This window comes from Dryas octopetala, chromosome 5, assembly GCF_963921425.1.
Source record: "Dryas octopetala chromosome 5, drDryOcto1.1, whole genome shotgun sequence".
Taxonomy (NCBI): domain Eukaryota; kingdom Viridiplantae; phylum Streptophyta; class Magnoliopsida; order Rosales; family Rosaceae; genus Dryas; species Dryas octopetala.
In genome coordinates this window covers 19,992,724-20,009,986 of record NC_141370.1, presented here as the reverse complement: position 1 = coordinate 20,009,986, position 17,263 = coordinate 19,992,724, and the positions used below count along the sequence as shown (strand labels likewise).

General features: G+C 34.4%; 2 protein-coding genes across 4 annotated transcripts; both read left to right on the top strand.

Annotated features, from left to right (window-relative positions):
* The first annotated feature begins 464 nt into the window (after nucleotides 1-464).
* On the top strand, nucleotides 465-4,462 carry SULTR3;5 (sulfate transporter 3;5). 2 transcript variants are annotated; one of them, XM_086244750.1, is made up of 12 exons: nucleotides 465-819; nucleotides 1,052-1,259; nucleotides 1,361-1,532; nucleotides 2,019-2,084; nucleotides 2,253-2,366; nucleotides 2,484-2,600; nucleotides 2,704-2,830; nucleotides 2,921-3,207; nucleotides 3,309-3,499; nucleotides 3,662-3,744; nucleotides 3,881-3,957; nucleotides 4,056-4,462. In XM_086244750.1, the coding sequence occupies exons 1-12, from the start codon at nucleotides 507-509 to the stop codon at nucleotides 4,233-4,235; spliced, it is 1,935 nt and encodes a 644-aa protein (XP_086100876.1). In that variant the 5' UTR covers nucleotides 465-506; the 3' UTR covers nucleotides 4,236-4,462. The 2 variants fall into 2 exon arrangements, with proteins under 2 accessions (XP_086100876.1, XP_086100877.1); XM_086244751.1 differs by lacking the exon at nucleotides 2,019-2,084.
* A 787-nt stretch (nucleotides 4,463-5,249) lies between these two features.
* Nucleotides 5,250-15,394, top strand: LOC147285451 (coatomer subunit beta'-1-like). Of its 2 annotated transcripts, none has more exons than XM_086242952.1 (26): nucleotides 5,250-5,458; nucleotides 5,670-5,690; nucleotides 5,800-5,861; nucleotides 6,066-6,120; nucleotides 6,624-6,660; nucleotides 6,740-7,065; nucleotides 7,166-7,297; nucleotides 7,388-7,536; nucleotides 7,710-7,778; nucleotides 7,972-8,122; nucleotides 8,239-8,304; nucleotides 8,432-8,620; nucleotides 9,267-9,407; nucleotides 9,512-9,586; nucleotides 9,692-9,868; nucleotides 10,603-10,694; nucleotides 10,790-10,906; nucleotides 11,301-11,415; nucleotides 11,572-11,643; nucleotides 11,955-12,151; nucleotides 12,241-12,334; nucleotides 12,555-12,661; nucleotides 13,211-13,346; nucleotides 13,787-13,932; nucleotides 14,633-14,693; nucleotides 15,018-15,394. In XM_086242952.1, the coding sequence occupies exons 1-24, from the start codon at nucleotides 5,456-5,458 to the stop codon at nucleotides 13,928-13,930; spliced, it is 2,727 nt and encodes a 908-aa protein (XP_086099078.1). In that variant the 5' UTR covers nucleotides 5,250-5,455; the 3' UTR covers nucleotides 13,931-13,932; nucleotides 14,633-14,693; nucleotides 15,018-15,394. The 2 variants fall into 2 exon arrangements, with proteins under 2 accessions (XP_086099078.1, XP_086099077.1); XM_086242951.1 differs by having other exon boundaries at nucleotides 13,787-13,945.
* The last annotated feature ends 1,869 nt before the right edge of the window (nucleotides 15,395-17,263 follow it).

Below are 17,263 nucleotides of genomic sequence, written 5' to 3'. Positions count from 1 at the left end.
ATAAAGCATATATAGTACTATAGTAGAGTGAAAATATTTGCACTTCACTATTAGATATCATACATCCACATTCCACGTACATAATACATATTTTATTGCACTCTCAAACAAAAGCGTGGGAAGACATATATGCACGAATAGCAATCTCCGTTTGTATCTAATTTCTTGCTCCAATTAACTAGTTCTCGCCACAGATACCAAAACCAATTAACAAAATGGATTTGGAGAGGATCCAAATCCTAACAAAATAAATGTGGAAACTGCAATTTTCTATAAAAAGTAATTAAGCCGTTATTATCCAAGTACTTACTGCGTGGCTAGTAAAACTATAATTTGCTCCCCTTATCCAATCAAACATTATGTCCCACTTGGCATTCTATCATCCCCCAATCTCCACTATCGTCGCGCCTATAAATATACGTCTACTTTGTATACTTTTCTTTCACAACCAATTCTCTCGAGTCTTTTGCTTTCTTGTATGACCTTTGTCTCCATCTCCGGTGGCTATGGATTCAACTGCCAGATCAAATCACACGGTGAGCTTCGCAGCTCCCCGAAGCTTTGCCACGAACCTCAAATCGGATCTCCGGGAAACATTCTTTCCCGACGATCCGTTCAAGCAATTCGAGAAGGAGAAGCCGCTTGGTAAGGTCAAGAAAGGTTTGCAGTACTTCATCCCCATTTTCGAATGGCTTCCTAAATACAGTTTGCTTTCGTTCCGGTACGACGTGCTTGCTGGTCTCACCATCACTAGCCTTGCCATCCCTCAAGGAATCAGCTACGCCAAACTCGCTCAAGTCCCTCCCATTGTCGGCCTCTGTAAGTCTTCCATCTCATGCATGCATATATGGACATTTTATTTTTTATGATAGCTAGAGACACCTCAGACAGGAGTGGGGGACCCCACTTCTGTAATAAGTGCCCCCCTTTTAAGAATTTGTCCAATTCAGTCTCATTTTTATTAAAGATATGTTTTATAATATAATTTATAAAAAAAAATCACATCAAAAAATTTATTTATACTAGAGTAAATAATAAATTGATTGTGCAGATTCGAGTTTTGTTCCGCCTATTATTTATTCACTTTTGGGAGACTCAAAGTACCTTGCCGTGGGAACGGTGGCAGCATGCTCATTACTTACTGCCCAAATCATTGGAGATGTAGTATCGCCGAAGACTGATCCTACGTTGTACCTGCACTTGATTTACACAACCACTTTTATGGTCGGCATCATTCAGACAGCTCTAGGCTTTCTAAGGTACGTACTTACTCAAATACAACAAGTTTAAAATTTTTTAGAATTAATAATTACAACAGGTAAAACAATTATACGTTATTAATTGTTGTGCACGTGTGCAGGTTGGGGATTTTGGTCGATTTTTTATCACATTCCACCATCACTGGCTTCATGGGAGGGACTGCAGTTATAATTTGCTTGCAACAGTTGAAGGGCATGTTGGGAATGACCACTTTCACCAAAAAAACCGACGTCGTATCTGTTTTGCACGCAGTCTTCCAATATAGAAAAGAGGTTGGTTTGTATATGTATCCAGAAAATCATGTATTTGTATATATAGTAGTATTCCTAATTTGCTATTAATTACTTAATTTGAAAATTAATCATAATTAAGAAAAGTGACAAAGATGCATGAAAACAAATTAAAGTTGATTTAGACTCGCTGGCGATAAGAGAAACTTCCCTGTAATAGGAGATAAGGAATGACATGGCTCCCAAGAGACAAACTATTTATTAAAATTTGAAAAACTTCTATGTGATAAAATATAAAAGCATAAATGTTATAATGTTATTAGATAGAGATATTAATTCATACTTATCCCTGTCGCAAGAAATTTTTTTTATTTTTTCTCACGATATATGATTGTAATAATGACATTATATATGTTCTCTTTTTATTAGTTTTTTCTAGTGGAGGTGGGAGAGGTTTTTTTTTAATTTTTTCTCACGATATATGATTGTAATAATGACATATGTTCTCTTTTTATTATTTTTTTCTAGTGGAGGTGGGAGAGTGCAGTTATGGGTCTTATCTTCCTTGTTTTCCTTCAGTTTACCAAGTGGTTGGTGAGTTATATATCCTTTCCTGAGAAAATTTGAATGGAACGATCATACGACCAATAATATAATTATTTAGATGAATTTTTAAAAAAATGTTTAATAGAGATGATCTTCATTAAAATATGTTTCACTTTTATTAGAAATATAATCAACACTACGGTTGTAAATTTTCAGAGGCAAAAGAAGCCAAAATTATTTTGGGTGTCGGCTATGACTCCACTGGTGGTGGTTGTGATTGGGGGAGTTTTTGCTTATTTCATCCATGGTAAAGACCATGGAATACCCATTGTGAGTTTACCTTCGTTTCTCTTTATATTTAATTTGTTAAGATGACTTTTATTGCAAATTAGTTACTCGTTTAAGGTTTCCAAGTTCGCATTTCTTAAATTTTTTTTTAAATCTCAGGTGGGAGATTTGCAGAGAGGAATCAATCCTCTTTCCATTCAATATTTGAACTTTGACCGCAGATATTTTCCGACTGTGTTGAAAGCTGGGTTTATAACAGGCCTTATTGCTATGGCTGTAAGAACCTTAAGCAATTAATATATTTAATTAATTCCATGCATCCCTTTTTATTAATTTGTTTCTTTTTTTCTTATATTTAATTTTAATATTATTTTTGCAGGAAGGAATAGCTATTGGAAGGAACTTTGCCATAATGAAAAATGAACAAGTTGATGGGAATAAGGAAATGATAGCCTTTGGCTTCATGAACATTGTTGGATCATTCACTTCATGCTACTTGACTACTGGTATATATTAATTATTAAAATAAATAATTACAAATACATACTGGTATATTTACTAAATTTGCTTCATTAATTTAATTAATTTGCGCGTAGGACCATTTTCAAAGACTGTAGTGAATTTCAATGCGGGAGCTAAGACAGCAATGTCAAACGCAGTGATGGCATTGTTCATGATGCTGGTGCTCTTGTTCATGGCTCCTCTCTTCAGTTACACTCCTCTTGTTGCTTTATCTGCCATTATCATGTCCGCCATGTTTGGACTCATCAAATATGAAGAAGCCATTGAACTCTTCAAGGTTGACAAGTTCGACTTCTGCATCTGCATGACTGCCTTCTTAGGTGTTTCCTTCACAAAAATGAGTGTCGGTCTCGGTCTCTCAGTAAGTATATATATATATATATATATATATATATATATAAAAGTTTATATTGATAAATATTATGTTTGACTATTTATTTATTTATTTTTTTATTGGGTTAGGTGGCACTTAGTGTTGTTAGAGCGCTCCATTATGTTGCGAGGCCTGGGACTTGTAAGCTTGGAAAATTGCCAGACTCGGTTTTATATCGTGACATTGAGCAGTATCCTGAAGCAGCATGGAGGCCAGGGATCCTAGTCCTACAAATTGGCTCCCCAATTTACTTTCCAAATGGCAACTATATCAGGGAGAGGTAATTAATTAATTAATTAATTAATTAAGCGTATGATACTCACTCACCACATACTTTCTAATAATAAATAAACTCATCATTTAAATTCTATATGTAATTCCTTTTTTTTTTTGCCATAATTCTATATGTAATTCTAAATTACTTGAGTTGAAATTTGTATAGAATTTTGAGATGGATTCGCGATGAGCAAGCCTTTTTAGATTCTGAAGGAGAGAAGATCGATCATGTTTTTCTAGAATTGTCAGGTACGATTTATTTGCCCCCATATATACTATCAATTTCATAGCATTTAAATTTCAATTATATATGGATTTGAGTTTGTAATGTGAAAAATATTGGTTACAAATGTTAATTAATATATGTTCAAACTTGATTTTTTAGGAGTTGTGACCATTGACATGACTGGCATAGAAACATTGATGGATTTGAATAAAACCTTGACAGCAAAAGGGATTAAGGTAATTAATTAAGTTACTATTAATTGGTCGAACTAATAGTTAAAAAGAGGGAAAATAATTTATATTAATTTTGTTCATTTTTTTATTTTATTTTGTAGATGGGAATAATAAACCCAAGAATTAGGGTAATGGAGAAGCTGATGGCATCGCATTTCATAGACAAGTTTGGAAAGGACAATGTTTTCTTGTCGGTCGAGGATGCAATGGGAACATGCAATTATACGTCAAAGCAAATCAGTGAACAATCGCAACACAGTAGTACTACTGATGCTGTTTAGGATTAATGTGATTCTCTGTACTTGTTGGCCATTTGTGGTAGGGGAACTAAAGTATAATTAGGTTTTCTTACTTCCGTTCTTCATCCTTTTTTAGCAAAAAATATGTACAGAGATATTAGAGTATTACTCTTACTTGCCATCTTTAATTTTGATGCTCTATTTATCATTTCATTCAAAATTGTTCAAAATTGTTATGTATTAGTGTGTTACTAACTACAATTTGTCTAGTAGTATTTTTCTTTACAATATAAAGATGACTAAAATTTGTACCCCAAATCAAAAGAGAAACAATGTGTCCTATCTTCAAATTTTCCTCCCTCTATCCTTTTTGATCATGAAAGAAATATAATGTAATATTTTACCTAAGAATAAGAAAAACTTCCTCAAAACTTAAAGTACGTGACCCTTTTACTCCTCTTTCTTATCTATGAACCATATCAATTGGTACTTATTCCTTAGCAAACAAAAATTAGAACCGTAATAAGTTTATTACAAATCTATACCATAAATCCTAAATTTATAATCTCATTGTCCATTCATATTATAACACATGAATTAAATAATATATATCATATGGTTGTATTACAATTGACAATAATTTCTCCTATAATAGTCTAGTGATATTTTTCTCAACAAATTTACAAATCAGGACTAGTCATTTGACAACAAAAAAAGAAAAAAAATACCAAACAATATCCAAAGTTATAATACTCCAAAAAAATGAAATTCCCTACCAAACCAAGTTTTTTTTCGGCCACTCCCTGCCAAACAGAGTTTGGTGCCATAATAACTTGGATAAAACTAGTTGACAAGCTTAGTATAAAGTTAGTGCTAAGAGATTCATGAATTCCTGAGGCCAAAGCCCAATTAAACGTTTCCTAGTCTTACGAGAAAATTTTGTACACCACATCAGGCCCAAGCCCAATTATGATTTTGATTTTTGGATACGAGCCTGAGCTCATAGCCCACGTGTGCTTTCCGATCTCTGTTTGTTGAATGCGGGCGAGCGCGCGTGCGACCTCACATACTCACACTCACAAGTCACAACGAAAACTGTTCGACCGCTGCTTCTCTGAGCTCGCTCTATCCCTTTGATCGCACACTCTCTCTGGAGTCTGGACTCTCCTCGCTTCGATCTCTATCGCTGAGGCTTCCAACTTCGCTCTTTCTGCTCTGCACCACCTTCTCCTATCCAAGCCTCTCATCTCGCAGCACACAAAATGGTAACGTTGTCGATTTTGAATTTAGCTTAGATCTGAGAATGTGACGAAGAAACTCTTACTCTATTTTGCTGATTTGCTTGTTCAAATTCCAATCAAATGTTAGAATTGTGCAAACATAATTTTGAACTCTGAGTTTCGTTGAGCTTCAGCTATTCAAATCTTAACGTTTTCATTCTTTCCAATGTGTGCGGCTTCTATGGGAATTTCGCAGCCTCTCAGGCTTGATATCAAGGTAGTTTTTCCTCAGTTCCTTTAATTTTGTGTTATCGATTCCCACTTTGAGCTTTCTCGTGTTTGAGAATTTTCGAAATTATCCTCACAAAAATTTACTAATTATTCAGAGAAAATTCGCACAACGATCCGAGAGAGTGAAGTCTTTGGATCTACATCCAACTGAACCATGGTAATTTTCCTACGTTTTTGCTATTATTCTATTTTGCTATATTCAGTACATGCATATTATTGTAACAAGAAGAAATTAGACTTTAAACAAGTGTTCTAGGACATCGATAGTGCCCCGCTGTTCTGCAATCTTTTTGATTTACTCGTAATCACAACTGCCACTGCCACGACGGAATCACTTATACTGTTTATACATTTATGGCAGGATCCTTGCGAGTCTGTATTCAGGAACGGTGTATATTTTGAATTACCAGTCACAGGTTTGTGGCATTTGTCCAATTCTAGCTTTTCCCTCACATTTGCATGTTACCTGCTTCTCTGTTGTAATTTTGACATGGTTTCATTTTCTCTGTACTGCTGCTCTGTTGTATTTTCATGGTTGGATACTACTTTTTCTCCGTTTGATTTTTCACTAGCCATAGAAAACTTTTCTTTATTTTCTACCAGACAGTAGTCTGCAATATCTAGAACACAATAAGTGAATGACTGCTAAAACTGATAAAGTGAGTTTTAGGGTGAATGAGAATTTCATATTTTAAGACTAATGGTATAAGTTAAAAAGTTTCATACTTCCTCCATCTGTAGAAATTATCTTATTCTGTTTAAGCTTGCTCTTAACTATCACTGAATGTTTTTGGACAATCCATATTTTAAAGGTCTCTTATTCAGCTGTGGGAACTTATATAGTTGGTTTCTTTGATATTAAATATTATGAGGGTGTAATTCTGTTAGTGCTGACCGAAATGTTCCTAATTTACTTCAGACCATGGCGAAGTCTTTCGAAGTTTCTGATTTGCCAGGTACTACACATTAGTTTTCCTATAAGCTCGATGTTCTTGACATGGAAACTTATTTGATATCTAAATTTTCTGCTTGCAGTTCGGTCAGCAAAGTTTGTAACACGTAAGCAGTGGGTAGTTGCTGGAGCTGATGACATGTGTATACGTGTATACAATTATAATACAATGGATAAGGTTAAAGTCTTTGAAGCACACACAGACTACATTAGATGTGTGGCTGTCCATCCAACACTTCCATATGTATTGTCATCATCTGATGACATGCTCATCAAACTGTGGGATTGGGAAAAAGGTTGGATGTGTACTCAGATATTCGAAGGGCATTCTCACTATGTGATGCAAGTGACCTTTAATCCAAAGGACACCAACACTTTTGCAAGTGCTTCCTTGGATCACACTGTAAAGGTGTGTTCGTAAGCATTCCTTAGTAACCTGTGTAAGTTAATTTTGGTAAATAATCGGTTGTTCATAATATTAATTATTTTTGTCACCATCCTGTTTCCAGATTTGGAATCTTGTCTCCCCTGACCCAAATTTTACATTGGATGCCCACTTGAAAGGGGTAAATTGTGTTGATTACTTCACTGGCGGAGATAAGCCATTCTTAATCACGGGCTCTGATGATCATACTGCAAAGGTATGCAATATGATTTTCCTGACACTTCATTGTTTGTATATGCATGTATATTTAGTTTGAAAACACTGTAATTGGAGTTTATGGAAACAGGTGTGGGACTATCAAACAAAAAGTTGTGTTCAGACACTTGAAGGACACACTCACAATGTGTCTGCAGTATGCTTCCATCCAGAACTTCCAGTTATAATTACTGGTTCTGAGGATGGAACTGTTAGAATATGGCATTCAACTACTTATAGGTAAATTTTGAATTCCAAATGCAGTAGTGTATGTTTCAGCCATTTCAAATGAAGTTCTTGTGTCAGATTCTTTTATTTTTAGTTTCCAAGGATCATTTTGTTGATTATTGTGGATTACTGTTGGTTCTCTCAAAGAAAAGTAAGAAAACTTGACATGACTAATTACTTTGTAGGCTTGAAAACACGTTGAATTATGGGCTTGAACGTGTTTGGGCTTTTGGGTATATGAAAGGCTCACGTCGGTAAGCTTGTGGTCTTTATTTTTTATTTAATTTCTGTATTTCTAGAAGTTCTGGTAGCTTATGATACAGATTATTGAATAAGACCAAAATCTTACTATTATGCTACCCTTGGCATGTTGGAATTTAAGAGTGGGTATATTCGCTGTTGTTATTGTTGCGATATGATGATTTCATAAGATTTCTTCGTATACAGGATTGTGATTGGTTATGATGAAGGAACCATAATGGTAAAACTTGGTCGAGAAGTGCCGGTTGCTAGCATGGATAGTAGTGGGAAAATTATTTGGGCTAAGCATAATGAAATCCAAACTGTAAATATCAAGAGTGTTGGAGCAGATTTTGAGGTTCAATCTCCCTACTTTCTCAGACTTCCATTTTTCTGCCTGAGATGGTCCTAGAAATAGAGGTTCTTATTTGCTTGTATTGAAATTAAACCTTGATCAATTTTTGTAAAATTCAGGCTACAGATGGAGAAAGATTGCCTTTGGCTGTAAAGGAGTTGGGAACCTGTGACCTTTATCCTCAAGTAAGTATCTCTGTAAATATTTGATTTCATAACCCATGCAATTCTAGATTCTCAGAGAGAATGCAGATTAGATGCCTTGTTCTAATTATATTGTTGTGACAATGGATTTATTTGTTTTTGATTTCAGAGTTTGAAGCACAACCCCAATGGAAGGTTTGTTGTTGTTTGTGGAGATGGCGAATACATAATATATACAGCTCTAGCATGGAGAAATAGATCCTTTGGCTCAGCATTGGAATTTGTCTGGTCATCGGACGGAGAATTTGCTGTTAGGGAAACTACATCAAGGATAAAAAATTTCAGCAAATCATTCCAGGTTTTGACCCTTTGAAAATGCATAACTCGTTAATTCTACATTAATGGATTCTGAAAGTGATTTCTAATGTCTCCTTGGTGAGAAAAAATTTTCTCACCAAAGAGACATTAGAAATCACTCATAAATTTAGCATCATTAATGACTGCATAAGGTTAAAATGACAAAGGAAATGATTATTATTCCCTCACATTAGAATGCATCATTAATGAGCGCATAAGGTTAAAATGATTATTATTCCCTTTTCCAGTTCCAACTTTGCATTATTCACTAACTTTTTTCCTTTGTCATTTTAACCTTATGCTCTCATAAATTTAGCATCATTCTGAAAGTGATTTCTAATGTCTCTTTGGTGAAAGTGATTTCTAATGTCTCTAATGGATTCTGAAAGTGATTATGAGTGCATAAGGTTAAAATGACAAAGGAAAAAAGTTAGTGAATGATGCAAAGTTGGAACTGGAAAAGGGATTAATAATCACTAATGCTGTACTCATTTTGTCAGTCAGATTGTAGTTGTAGTTCTTGCACCAATAAGCAATTTCTTTATGAAAATAAAAACACTGGCTAAATTGATGCGGATGTCTGCTTGTCATCAGAATACTTCTTTTTGGGAAAAACTGATGGAGTTAAATTGGATTATACTGTTCAGGAAAAGAAGAGTATTCGACCAACATTTTCTGTTGAACACATTTTTGGAGGGACCTTGCTGGCAATGTGCTCAAGTGACTTTGTATGCTTCTATGACTGGGTGGAATGCAGATTGATTAGACGAATTGATGTCAATGTTAAGGTATGTAATAACATCGGTAGGAACTTATTTCACTATCACACTTCTTATTTTGGCTACATGGGTACCAATGTTGTATGTTCCTTTGGTTGCTTTGACTGTTCCAGAATGTTTATTGGGCTGATAGCGGTGATTTGGTGGCAATTTCAAGTGATTCATCATTTTATATTCTAAAATACGATGTAAGAATTCTCCTACCCCATATTTATTAGAGTTTCCTTAGTCCTTTCTATCCATGTGAGCTAAAATTAATTTACATGATTAACTTAGTGTGGTTTATTTGGCAGAGGGATGTAGTCTCATCATATTTTGACAGTGGAAGGCCTGTTGACGAACTAGGTGTTGAGGATTCTTTTGAGCTCCTCTTTGAAGTAAACGAGCGTGTCAGAACAGGAATATGGGTCGGGGACTGTTTCATTTACAATAATGCTTCTTGGCGACTCAATTATTGTGTTGGTGGTGAGGTATACGAATTTTACAGCCTTTAGAATCAGTTTTCTGAAAACCAGACCCGACTGGCTGGTTGAACCGAGTTAACTGGGAACCGGTCAGTCAATTTGGTTCATCTCAAAACCCTAACAAAATTAACTGATCAGTTTAAATCATGTATCTTTATCTTTAACAAAAATATATTGTTTGATTGTAGATATTTGAATCCAGGTATTATTGGTATTTATAAGGTCATTTACTTCTAAGCCACTACCATACTTATTTTTCTATTATTATAATTTATTATAATCTCTTTATTTTAAACAACAATAATGAAAAATATATTGTTTTGTTATGAAGAAAACCATACCTCTTAATTTTTAGAAACAAAGTGCAATTAAAAAATTCATGAAAATCATAATAATAAATATTCTTATCTTTTTTTTATGAACTTAGTTAATCTAAAGTGTACATTAAGAAAGTGTGGAGTGCCTAGCAAAGTTTAGTTGCCAATAATTTATGCTTGATAAAAGGCACAGAATATTAAATTAATTGTCATATAAAGTAAGATTCCTATCGAATATTTCATTTTTGAAAAGTTATTAAATATCTACTTAATATTTATAATTATATGTTTAATATATTTATTTATTCTCTCACCTTGACCCTCTCTGTCTCTTCTGGTTTAGTTTTCAGAACATTATCTAGGATATGTTTGGTTAATATTCACTCGAGATAGGAAGGTATTTTGATTCAGGTGACTTTTCAGGTGACCACTTTGTTTCACCTGGACCGGCCCATGTACTTGTTGGGATATCTTGCCAATCAAAGTCGTGTTTATCTTATTGATAAAGAGTTTAAGTGAGTGTTTACTTGCAAGCTGCAGTTTTGAAGGGGAGTCAACTCTTGCCATTCTCAGTGCTAAGTTGACTTGGTAATATATGTTATTTATGCAGTGTCATAGGATACACCTTGCTTCTCAGCTTGATCGAGTACAAAACACTTGTTATACGTGGAGATTTAGAGGGTGCCAAACAAATTTTTTCAACAATTCCTCCAGAGCAACACAATAGGTAGGAAACATATTATGCATTTAAAAACTGTTGATATAGCCTTAAATCCAGTACCATTGCTTACATATGTACTTAAGAGAAGTTCAAGTATTATGAAGTCCTCCCTTTCCCTCCCCGCCATAGTTAATGCAATGCCATGGAAACCAGCTTTTTTGGCTATATCTGCCTTTATGTATTGCAAAGAGTATATGCAGTCTTTACACCAACTGCATTTCATATTTTGTTTTGTCCTGGTACAAGTATAATTATAGGTTCAATATAAAAAAAGGTACAAGCATAGTTTATTTTCTCCCTGATTTACTATCTGCATAAACTGTTCAATTTTTTTCTCTGTCCTGATGTCACCATTTTTAAAGTTGACTTGACAAGTGATGTAAATCTTGTTTTGCCTCAGTGTGGCTCGATTTTTGGAATCACGGGGTATGTTGGAGGATGCACTGGAAATAGCTACAGATGCTGACTTCAAATTTGATCTTGCTATACAATTAGGTAGACTTGAGATTGCAAAGGTGAGATATGTTTACTTTTTTAATGCTAAGTTGATAGAAAGCTTTTCACTGGAGCTAACTTGAAGGGCAACTGTCGTTTGTATTTCCTTTATACAATCCTTTTCATACTTATTTCTTGATTGTTTGAAGATATTAAGTTTTCTTCTTTGCTGACAGGAAATTGCTACAGAAGCACATAGTGAATCCAAATGGAAGCAGCTGGGAGAATTAGCTATGTCCACTGGGAAGGTATTTCCTTACCCTTGTCTTCTGTGTGAGCTATCTTTTTTTTTTTTTCCTGGAATTGGCTTGAATTTATTTTATGGCTTCATCTGAAGGATTAATTTGCGCATTTAAACAACATAGAAAATCCAGATTAATGAATCTTCCTCAGGATTTTCAATGTGCATTAGCTAATCTAAAAGCAGAAGACAGATTGGACTCATTAGATGATAAAACAACAACATATCTGCATGCTGATGATTAAACATCAATTATGCCTTACGTTTTATTTTGTACATCCAAAATCTTTATTCATACCCTTGAATGGGCTTATGCAGTTGGAATTGGCTGAAGATTGTCTATCACATGGAATGGACTTTTCTGGCTTGTTGCTTCTCTATTCTTCTCTTGGAGATGCTCAAGGGATATCTAAACTTGCATCCCTTGCCAAAGAGCAAGGAAAGAATAATGTTGCATTCCTCTGTTTATTCATGCTTGGTAAATTGGAAGAATGCATCCAGCTGTTGCTGGAAAGGTAAATTTTGATTACCATAATCATGATCACTAAAATTCTCCAAGTATTGTCATCTTTGTTTGTTAAAGTATTGTCATATTTTGTTACAGTGAGCGGATACCTGAAGCAGCTTTGATGGCACGTTCTTACCTACCAAGCAAGGTTTCAGAGATAGTTTCAATTTGGAGAAATGACCTGAACAAGGTCAAACTTTTACGGTCTTTTTTCTTTTTCAATTCATTAATATGAAGCTTTGTTTTGAAATCTATATGTGAGATGTAGAAGGAAGTGATGCCAACAGAAACTAGCTTTGCTTTGTGGATCTTCTAGTGTATCCACCAATTGAAGCAAGGAAAGATATTTTTGCAATTAATTAGCTATTTGAAATTTGCTAAACTATGTACTTTAATTTCCCATATGACAGGTTAATAAGCGAGCTGCAGAATCATTGGCGGATCCCCAAGAGTATCCTAATTTGTTTGAGGACTGGCAGGTCTCACTTGCCCTTGAGTCTAAAAGTGCAGAAAATAGGTATCCACCCTTCATTTTACTTTTAGCTCTGCAGATTAGTCCAAGATTGTAAATTGTAGCTTCTAATTTGTGGTGCTGCAGTTGGCATCACCATCATTACTGATGAGGAAAACTCACTTTGAAGCGACTATTCCCTACATACACACAAAATATATATGTTTTTTTATTTCAGAATTGAGTCGATTTAAAAAAGACCTAAAGTTAGGGACTTATCAATAGGTAGTATTGCTCCAATGCCCGGCCAAAGGTCTTGGCGGTGCAGTACTTGCCAACCCTTGTATATTGTTTACATTTATTTCAGCCATAAAAGTTGTTATTCTCATGCATGGCTGCACATGGATAAGATTAACTGAAGTTTTTGGCTCACAGTTATTGGAAAGAATTGTTTGTTTGACATCTTAACCATTTCCTTGAAAGTTACAGTGGTTTTAAATTCTCAGAAACATTATTCTTTCCATTGCATCTCTCATTAAGTTATTGGTTGGCAATATATTTCTGTGCTTTGTGCTTGGTGAATGATTGTGGATTGCTTTGATATGCCCTCTGCAGAGACATTTATCCCCCTGCTGAACAATACCCCATCTATGCTGAGAAGTCAACCACCAGCCTTGTTGAAAGGTTCAGAAGCATGCAAATTGATGAAGAAGAAGAAGCTCCAGTTGAAAATGGAGATCTGGATCATGAGGTATAATCAGCTAACTGAATACAAATAGATGATTCTATTCCAGTTATAAATCTTGAACCGAAGATAAGGGAAGCTGATTTGCATATATAGTTACGATTCTGTATTTTCGTCACTTTTCACTCACCTTTTGGGTGCAGAAGTTCAGAGAAAATCTGGTGACAGGGTGTTCATGCATATTGATGTTCTAGAGACTACTAAAATAGCATTGAAGTGGAACTCGCAAAACTGCTGCTTTAATTTTCTTAGGGTTTTTTTTTTTGGGTGGGAGATTATCAACAAAAAGTTCTTGTTTTGCACCTCTTGCTTTTCATTTGTGTTGAAGCAAACTTTTAAGCTATCAAAAGACTTCTGTTTCAGCATTTCTTTAGTTAATTTTCTTTAATCCTTGTTCCATGAAGGGATGCTTTTAAAGGTTTTTCTTGTGTTTGCCTTTATTCCAGGAGGTACAGGAGGTACAGGAGAATGGAGAAAATGAAGGTGAAGAAGAGACTGTTGAGGAGGATGTTGATTCCACTGATGGTGTTCTTGTAAATGGCAACCAGGATGAAGAGTGCACAAATGATGAGAGAATTTCATCACCCTAAAGGCAATTGGAGAATGTGTGAATTTTTCTAGTGATTCATTCAATGCCCTAAAGATGTCTATTTGGATTTTTATGTTATTAGTATTCATGATATTGTTGTCATTCATGCCATGTTGGTTCTGACTGCTGCTCTCGTTCTTCTCACTATTGTCATCATTCTTGTCACTCCAATCTTTTTATTTTTGGTTTTTCATCAAGCATTCATTAATTGCTATATTACTCTTTTCAATACCATGACAATCAGCAGAGCGCTTATGTGAGCTCTGGCTGAATGATCACTTTCCTTGGCCTTGGTAAATATGCTTTGCCACATCTTATGTGAGCTCTAGCTGAAGGAATATCGATTTGTTTTATACATCTCACTATTACCATGAGCTCATCTATACTATTATAAAAACAAAAAAACAAAAGTACCTACTACCTAATAAGATTCCTCATGTACTGCTTTAATTTCTTGTGGGCAAATCATATTTGAATCTGAAGTATGTTTTAGTTGTTTAGAAAGAAAAAAAAAATGAAAAAGCATGTTTCCTTTTGTATCATTATTGTTTCCATTAATATTTGGTGGTGTTTTGAACATTGTACAACATGATCTGTTTCCAGACACACATCATAACAATCTAATGTTTGATTTTATTCAAGAGTCAATTGATGTTGATAGTTTTTCTTTTCTTTTTTGTTTTTTTCTTGTTTGAAACTGCAGTTTAAGCCGCGTCACTAGTTCTAATAACAGCTAGCTCCAGCTGTTCTACACCAATCTTCAGGTGAGAAGAATGTGTTCCTATATTAAATATTTTCTTATTAAGTTTCTTCTCACAAGTCTATTTATTCGGTCATTCGCTTGTGATAGTCATCATGTTTATAAAAAATTTGTAGTTTGTTTTATTCACATACTAAATGCTGCTCCTTCATCTGAACCTTCTCATCTGTTTACATGCATAGAGATAATTTAGAATACTCTGAAAGGTCATTGAAGTCCTAAATTTCACAAGTCTAATGTTTCTGCTAATTAGTTTTAACTTATGTGTTCTTTTTGTTAATTCTAGATTTGTGACCTCTTACAGAAGTTTCCCTTTTCTTTTCTGCAGGGTGACTTGTAAAATTTTCCTATGTACAACCTGGAAAGTTTCACTTGTACTTCCCACTAGGACTAGATATTCTTGTGATACTCTACACTTTTACAGATGCAAGGATGTCAAAGAGAAAAAGCAGACCATAACTATTAAATCCTATAAAGATTTTGATTGGAATCATTTTATATTACACTTTATTTTAGGTTGGCATAAAGAGGCCAGAAAGAGAACGCAGGGGGCTGATTGGTTCTGGTGGCCATTGATTTTGTAGCTATATGAAATCTATATCATATGTATAACATGTACAATAATGTGTTATTTGGCATTAGAAAAGATTGTTTTGTTTGTTGATGATGACCTGTTGAACCCATTTAATATAAATTTGTTCCTTTCGGCTTGTGTGCTTAGCTTGAATCGTTTTTTGTCTTCATAAAGTGGGTAATCATTATTAAAGAATGATGATGATAATGATCTATTCATAGCCAATCATTTGGTTTTCCTTCCAATAAGTATCATTTGCTGCAAAGAGAACAAAGGTTTGTCGGCAGTTCAATTCCAAAGTAAGAGAAAGAAATACTTCAAAAAACAAAAAATCATGTTTATGGGTTTTAAACTTTAATATGTATTTATTATATTTTTCTTGTATAATTGTATTTGCCTTTGCATTTATATATAGCAGTCAGGTAAGGAAACTGAGCTAGCAATAGGCTTTATCTATAAGCGCATTTGTATCGAATCTAACTTTTTGACATTTAGCGTGCTTTCATTTTAAATCTTATGTTTTTTGAAAAATTACAAACTAGGGTTTATGTAATCAACTTAATAATAGATTTGTTTGTTCTCATGTGCCGACAGTTTCATGGTGTAAGAAAAATAAATATTGTTTTTTTTTTTTCCAACTCCTTTCCATAAATTTCACATGAGAAGCAGGTGGCTCATAAAACTGGCCAAAAGTGAAAGAAGTGGTGGTTGCTTTCAGTTTCAATGAATTATAATTGATGCCTGCAATTATAACCATCTTATGCTTTATTTTTCGTTCTTCCTGGCAGCTCCTCTGCAATCTACCGAAAGGTGAAACATTTTAGTGGAGGAATAAATGTTAGAACCTGTTCTTCTCCCTTTGTCCTTCCTACGAGGGCAAATGGGTAATTACAACTTTCTTCAAGTACATAATTTTCTTCCTTTTTTTTTTTTTTCTTTTTTTTTTTTTGTGTAAAGTGAAGCATACAGGTAAAGCTCCAACTTGGCCAAAAAAAGAAAAAAAGAAAAAAAGGTAAAGCTCCGAGCCAAATAGAAGGCAATAATAAATGTTTTTTTTTTTTTTTTTATCAGAAGGCAATAATAAATGTTGTGTTTGAACGGAAAGTGGCAAATGTTGTTGTCACATAGGGTAGGGGGTCCTTTACAGTTTACATAAAGGGTGGTTCATCTTATCTTCCTAAGGGTACCAAGTTCTTCTTGATAAGATGAGAGACCACCACATGACACTAAACGGACATTGTGGACCACTCCGTTTTATTTTCATCTTCTCGTCTCAACTCTCATCATGTAATGTTCATTTTTCGCACTTGTCATCAATTCCAAATTAAAATGGAAAGTAATTTCGTTATATTCAAATTCTTGAGCTAAAATTTAATATTTAATCTCTAAATATGGTTTTTTACTTCTTTAATTTATAATAACTGTGTCAGGAATGGTTTAAAAAATGAGAAAAAATGTTAAAAAATAGTTTTTTTAACCATATTTCCAGTAGTTGAAATAATGCACTTCCGAACATGGCCTGTTATTTAATAAGATCAATTTTAACTGAGGCTACTTTGAGCTGTTTGACCTTGGTGTCTCTCTACATTTCGCAAGTAATGATCTCTTTTATTATTTAAGGAAAAAAAACAACGCACGAGGTTGAAATTAAAAATTGCTATAGCAATGTGGTAGGAAGACCCATGAACTACGATGAGTGAGCAAAGCCATTTTGACTTTTGCTCCACACCCAAAATTTAAAAATATCCAAGAGGAAGACTTTTTAGACTTTGGTGTACAAAAACTACTACACTAGACAGACAAGTATACTGCAACAGAAAAAAATGCGTATAATCATGGTTTAGGTTTACCGTATACGCCATGGTCCATTAAATGAACTTAAAGCACAGCCACAGCCACATCCACAGCCACAGCCACAGCCAGCCATGGAAGTGTGGGGTCCAACCAACCTACACCATTGATTATATTATAATGCTTCTTGATCTAAGTCGGAAGACTCC

Coding starts and splice junctions, on each gene's coding strand:
- LOC147285451 (XM_086242952.1), top strand. Junction 7,298..7,387: donor CTGATGATCATACTGCAAAG/GTATGCAATATG, acceptor TTATGGAAACAG/GTGTGGGACTATCAAACAAA. Junction 9,869..10,602: donor ATTATTGTGTTGGTGGTGAG/GTATACGAATTT, acceptor GTGACTTTTCAG/GTGACCACTTTGTTTCACCT.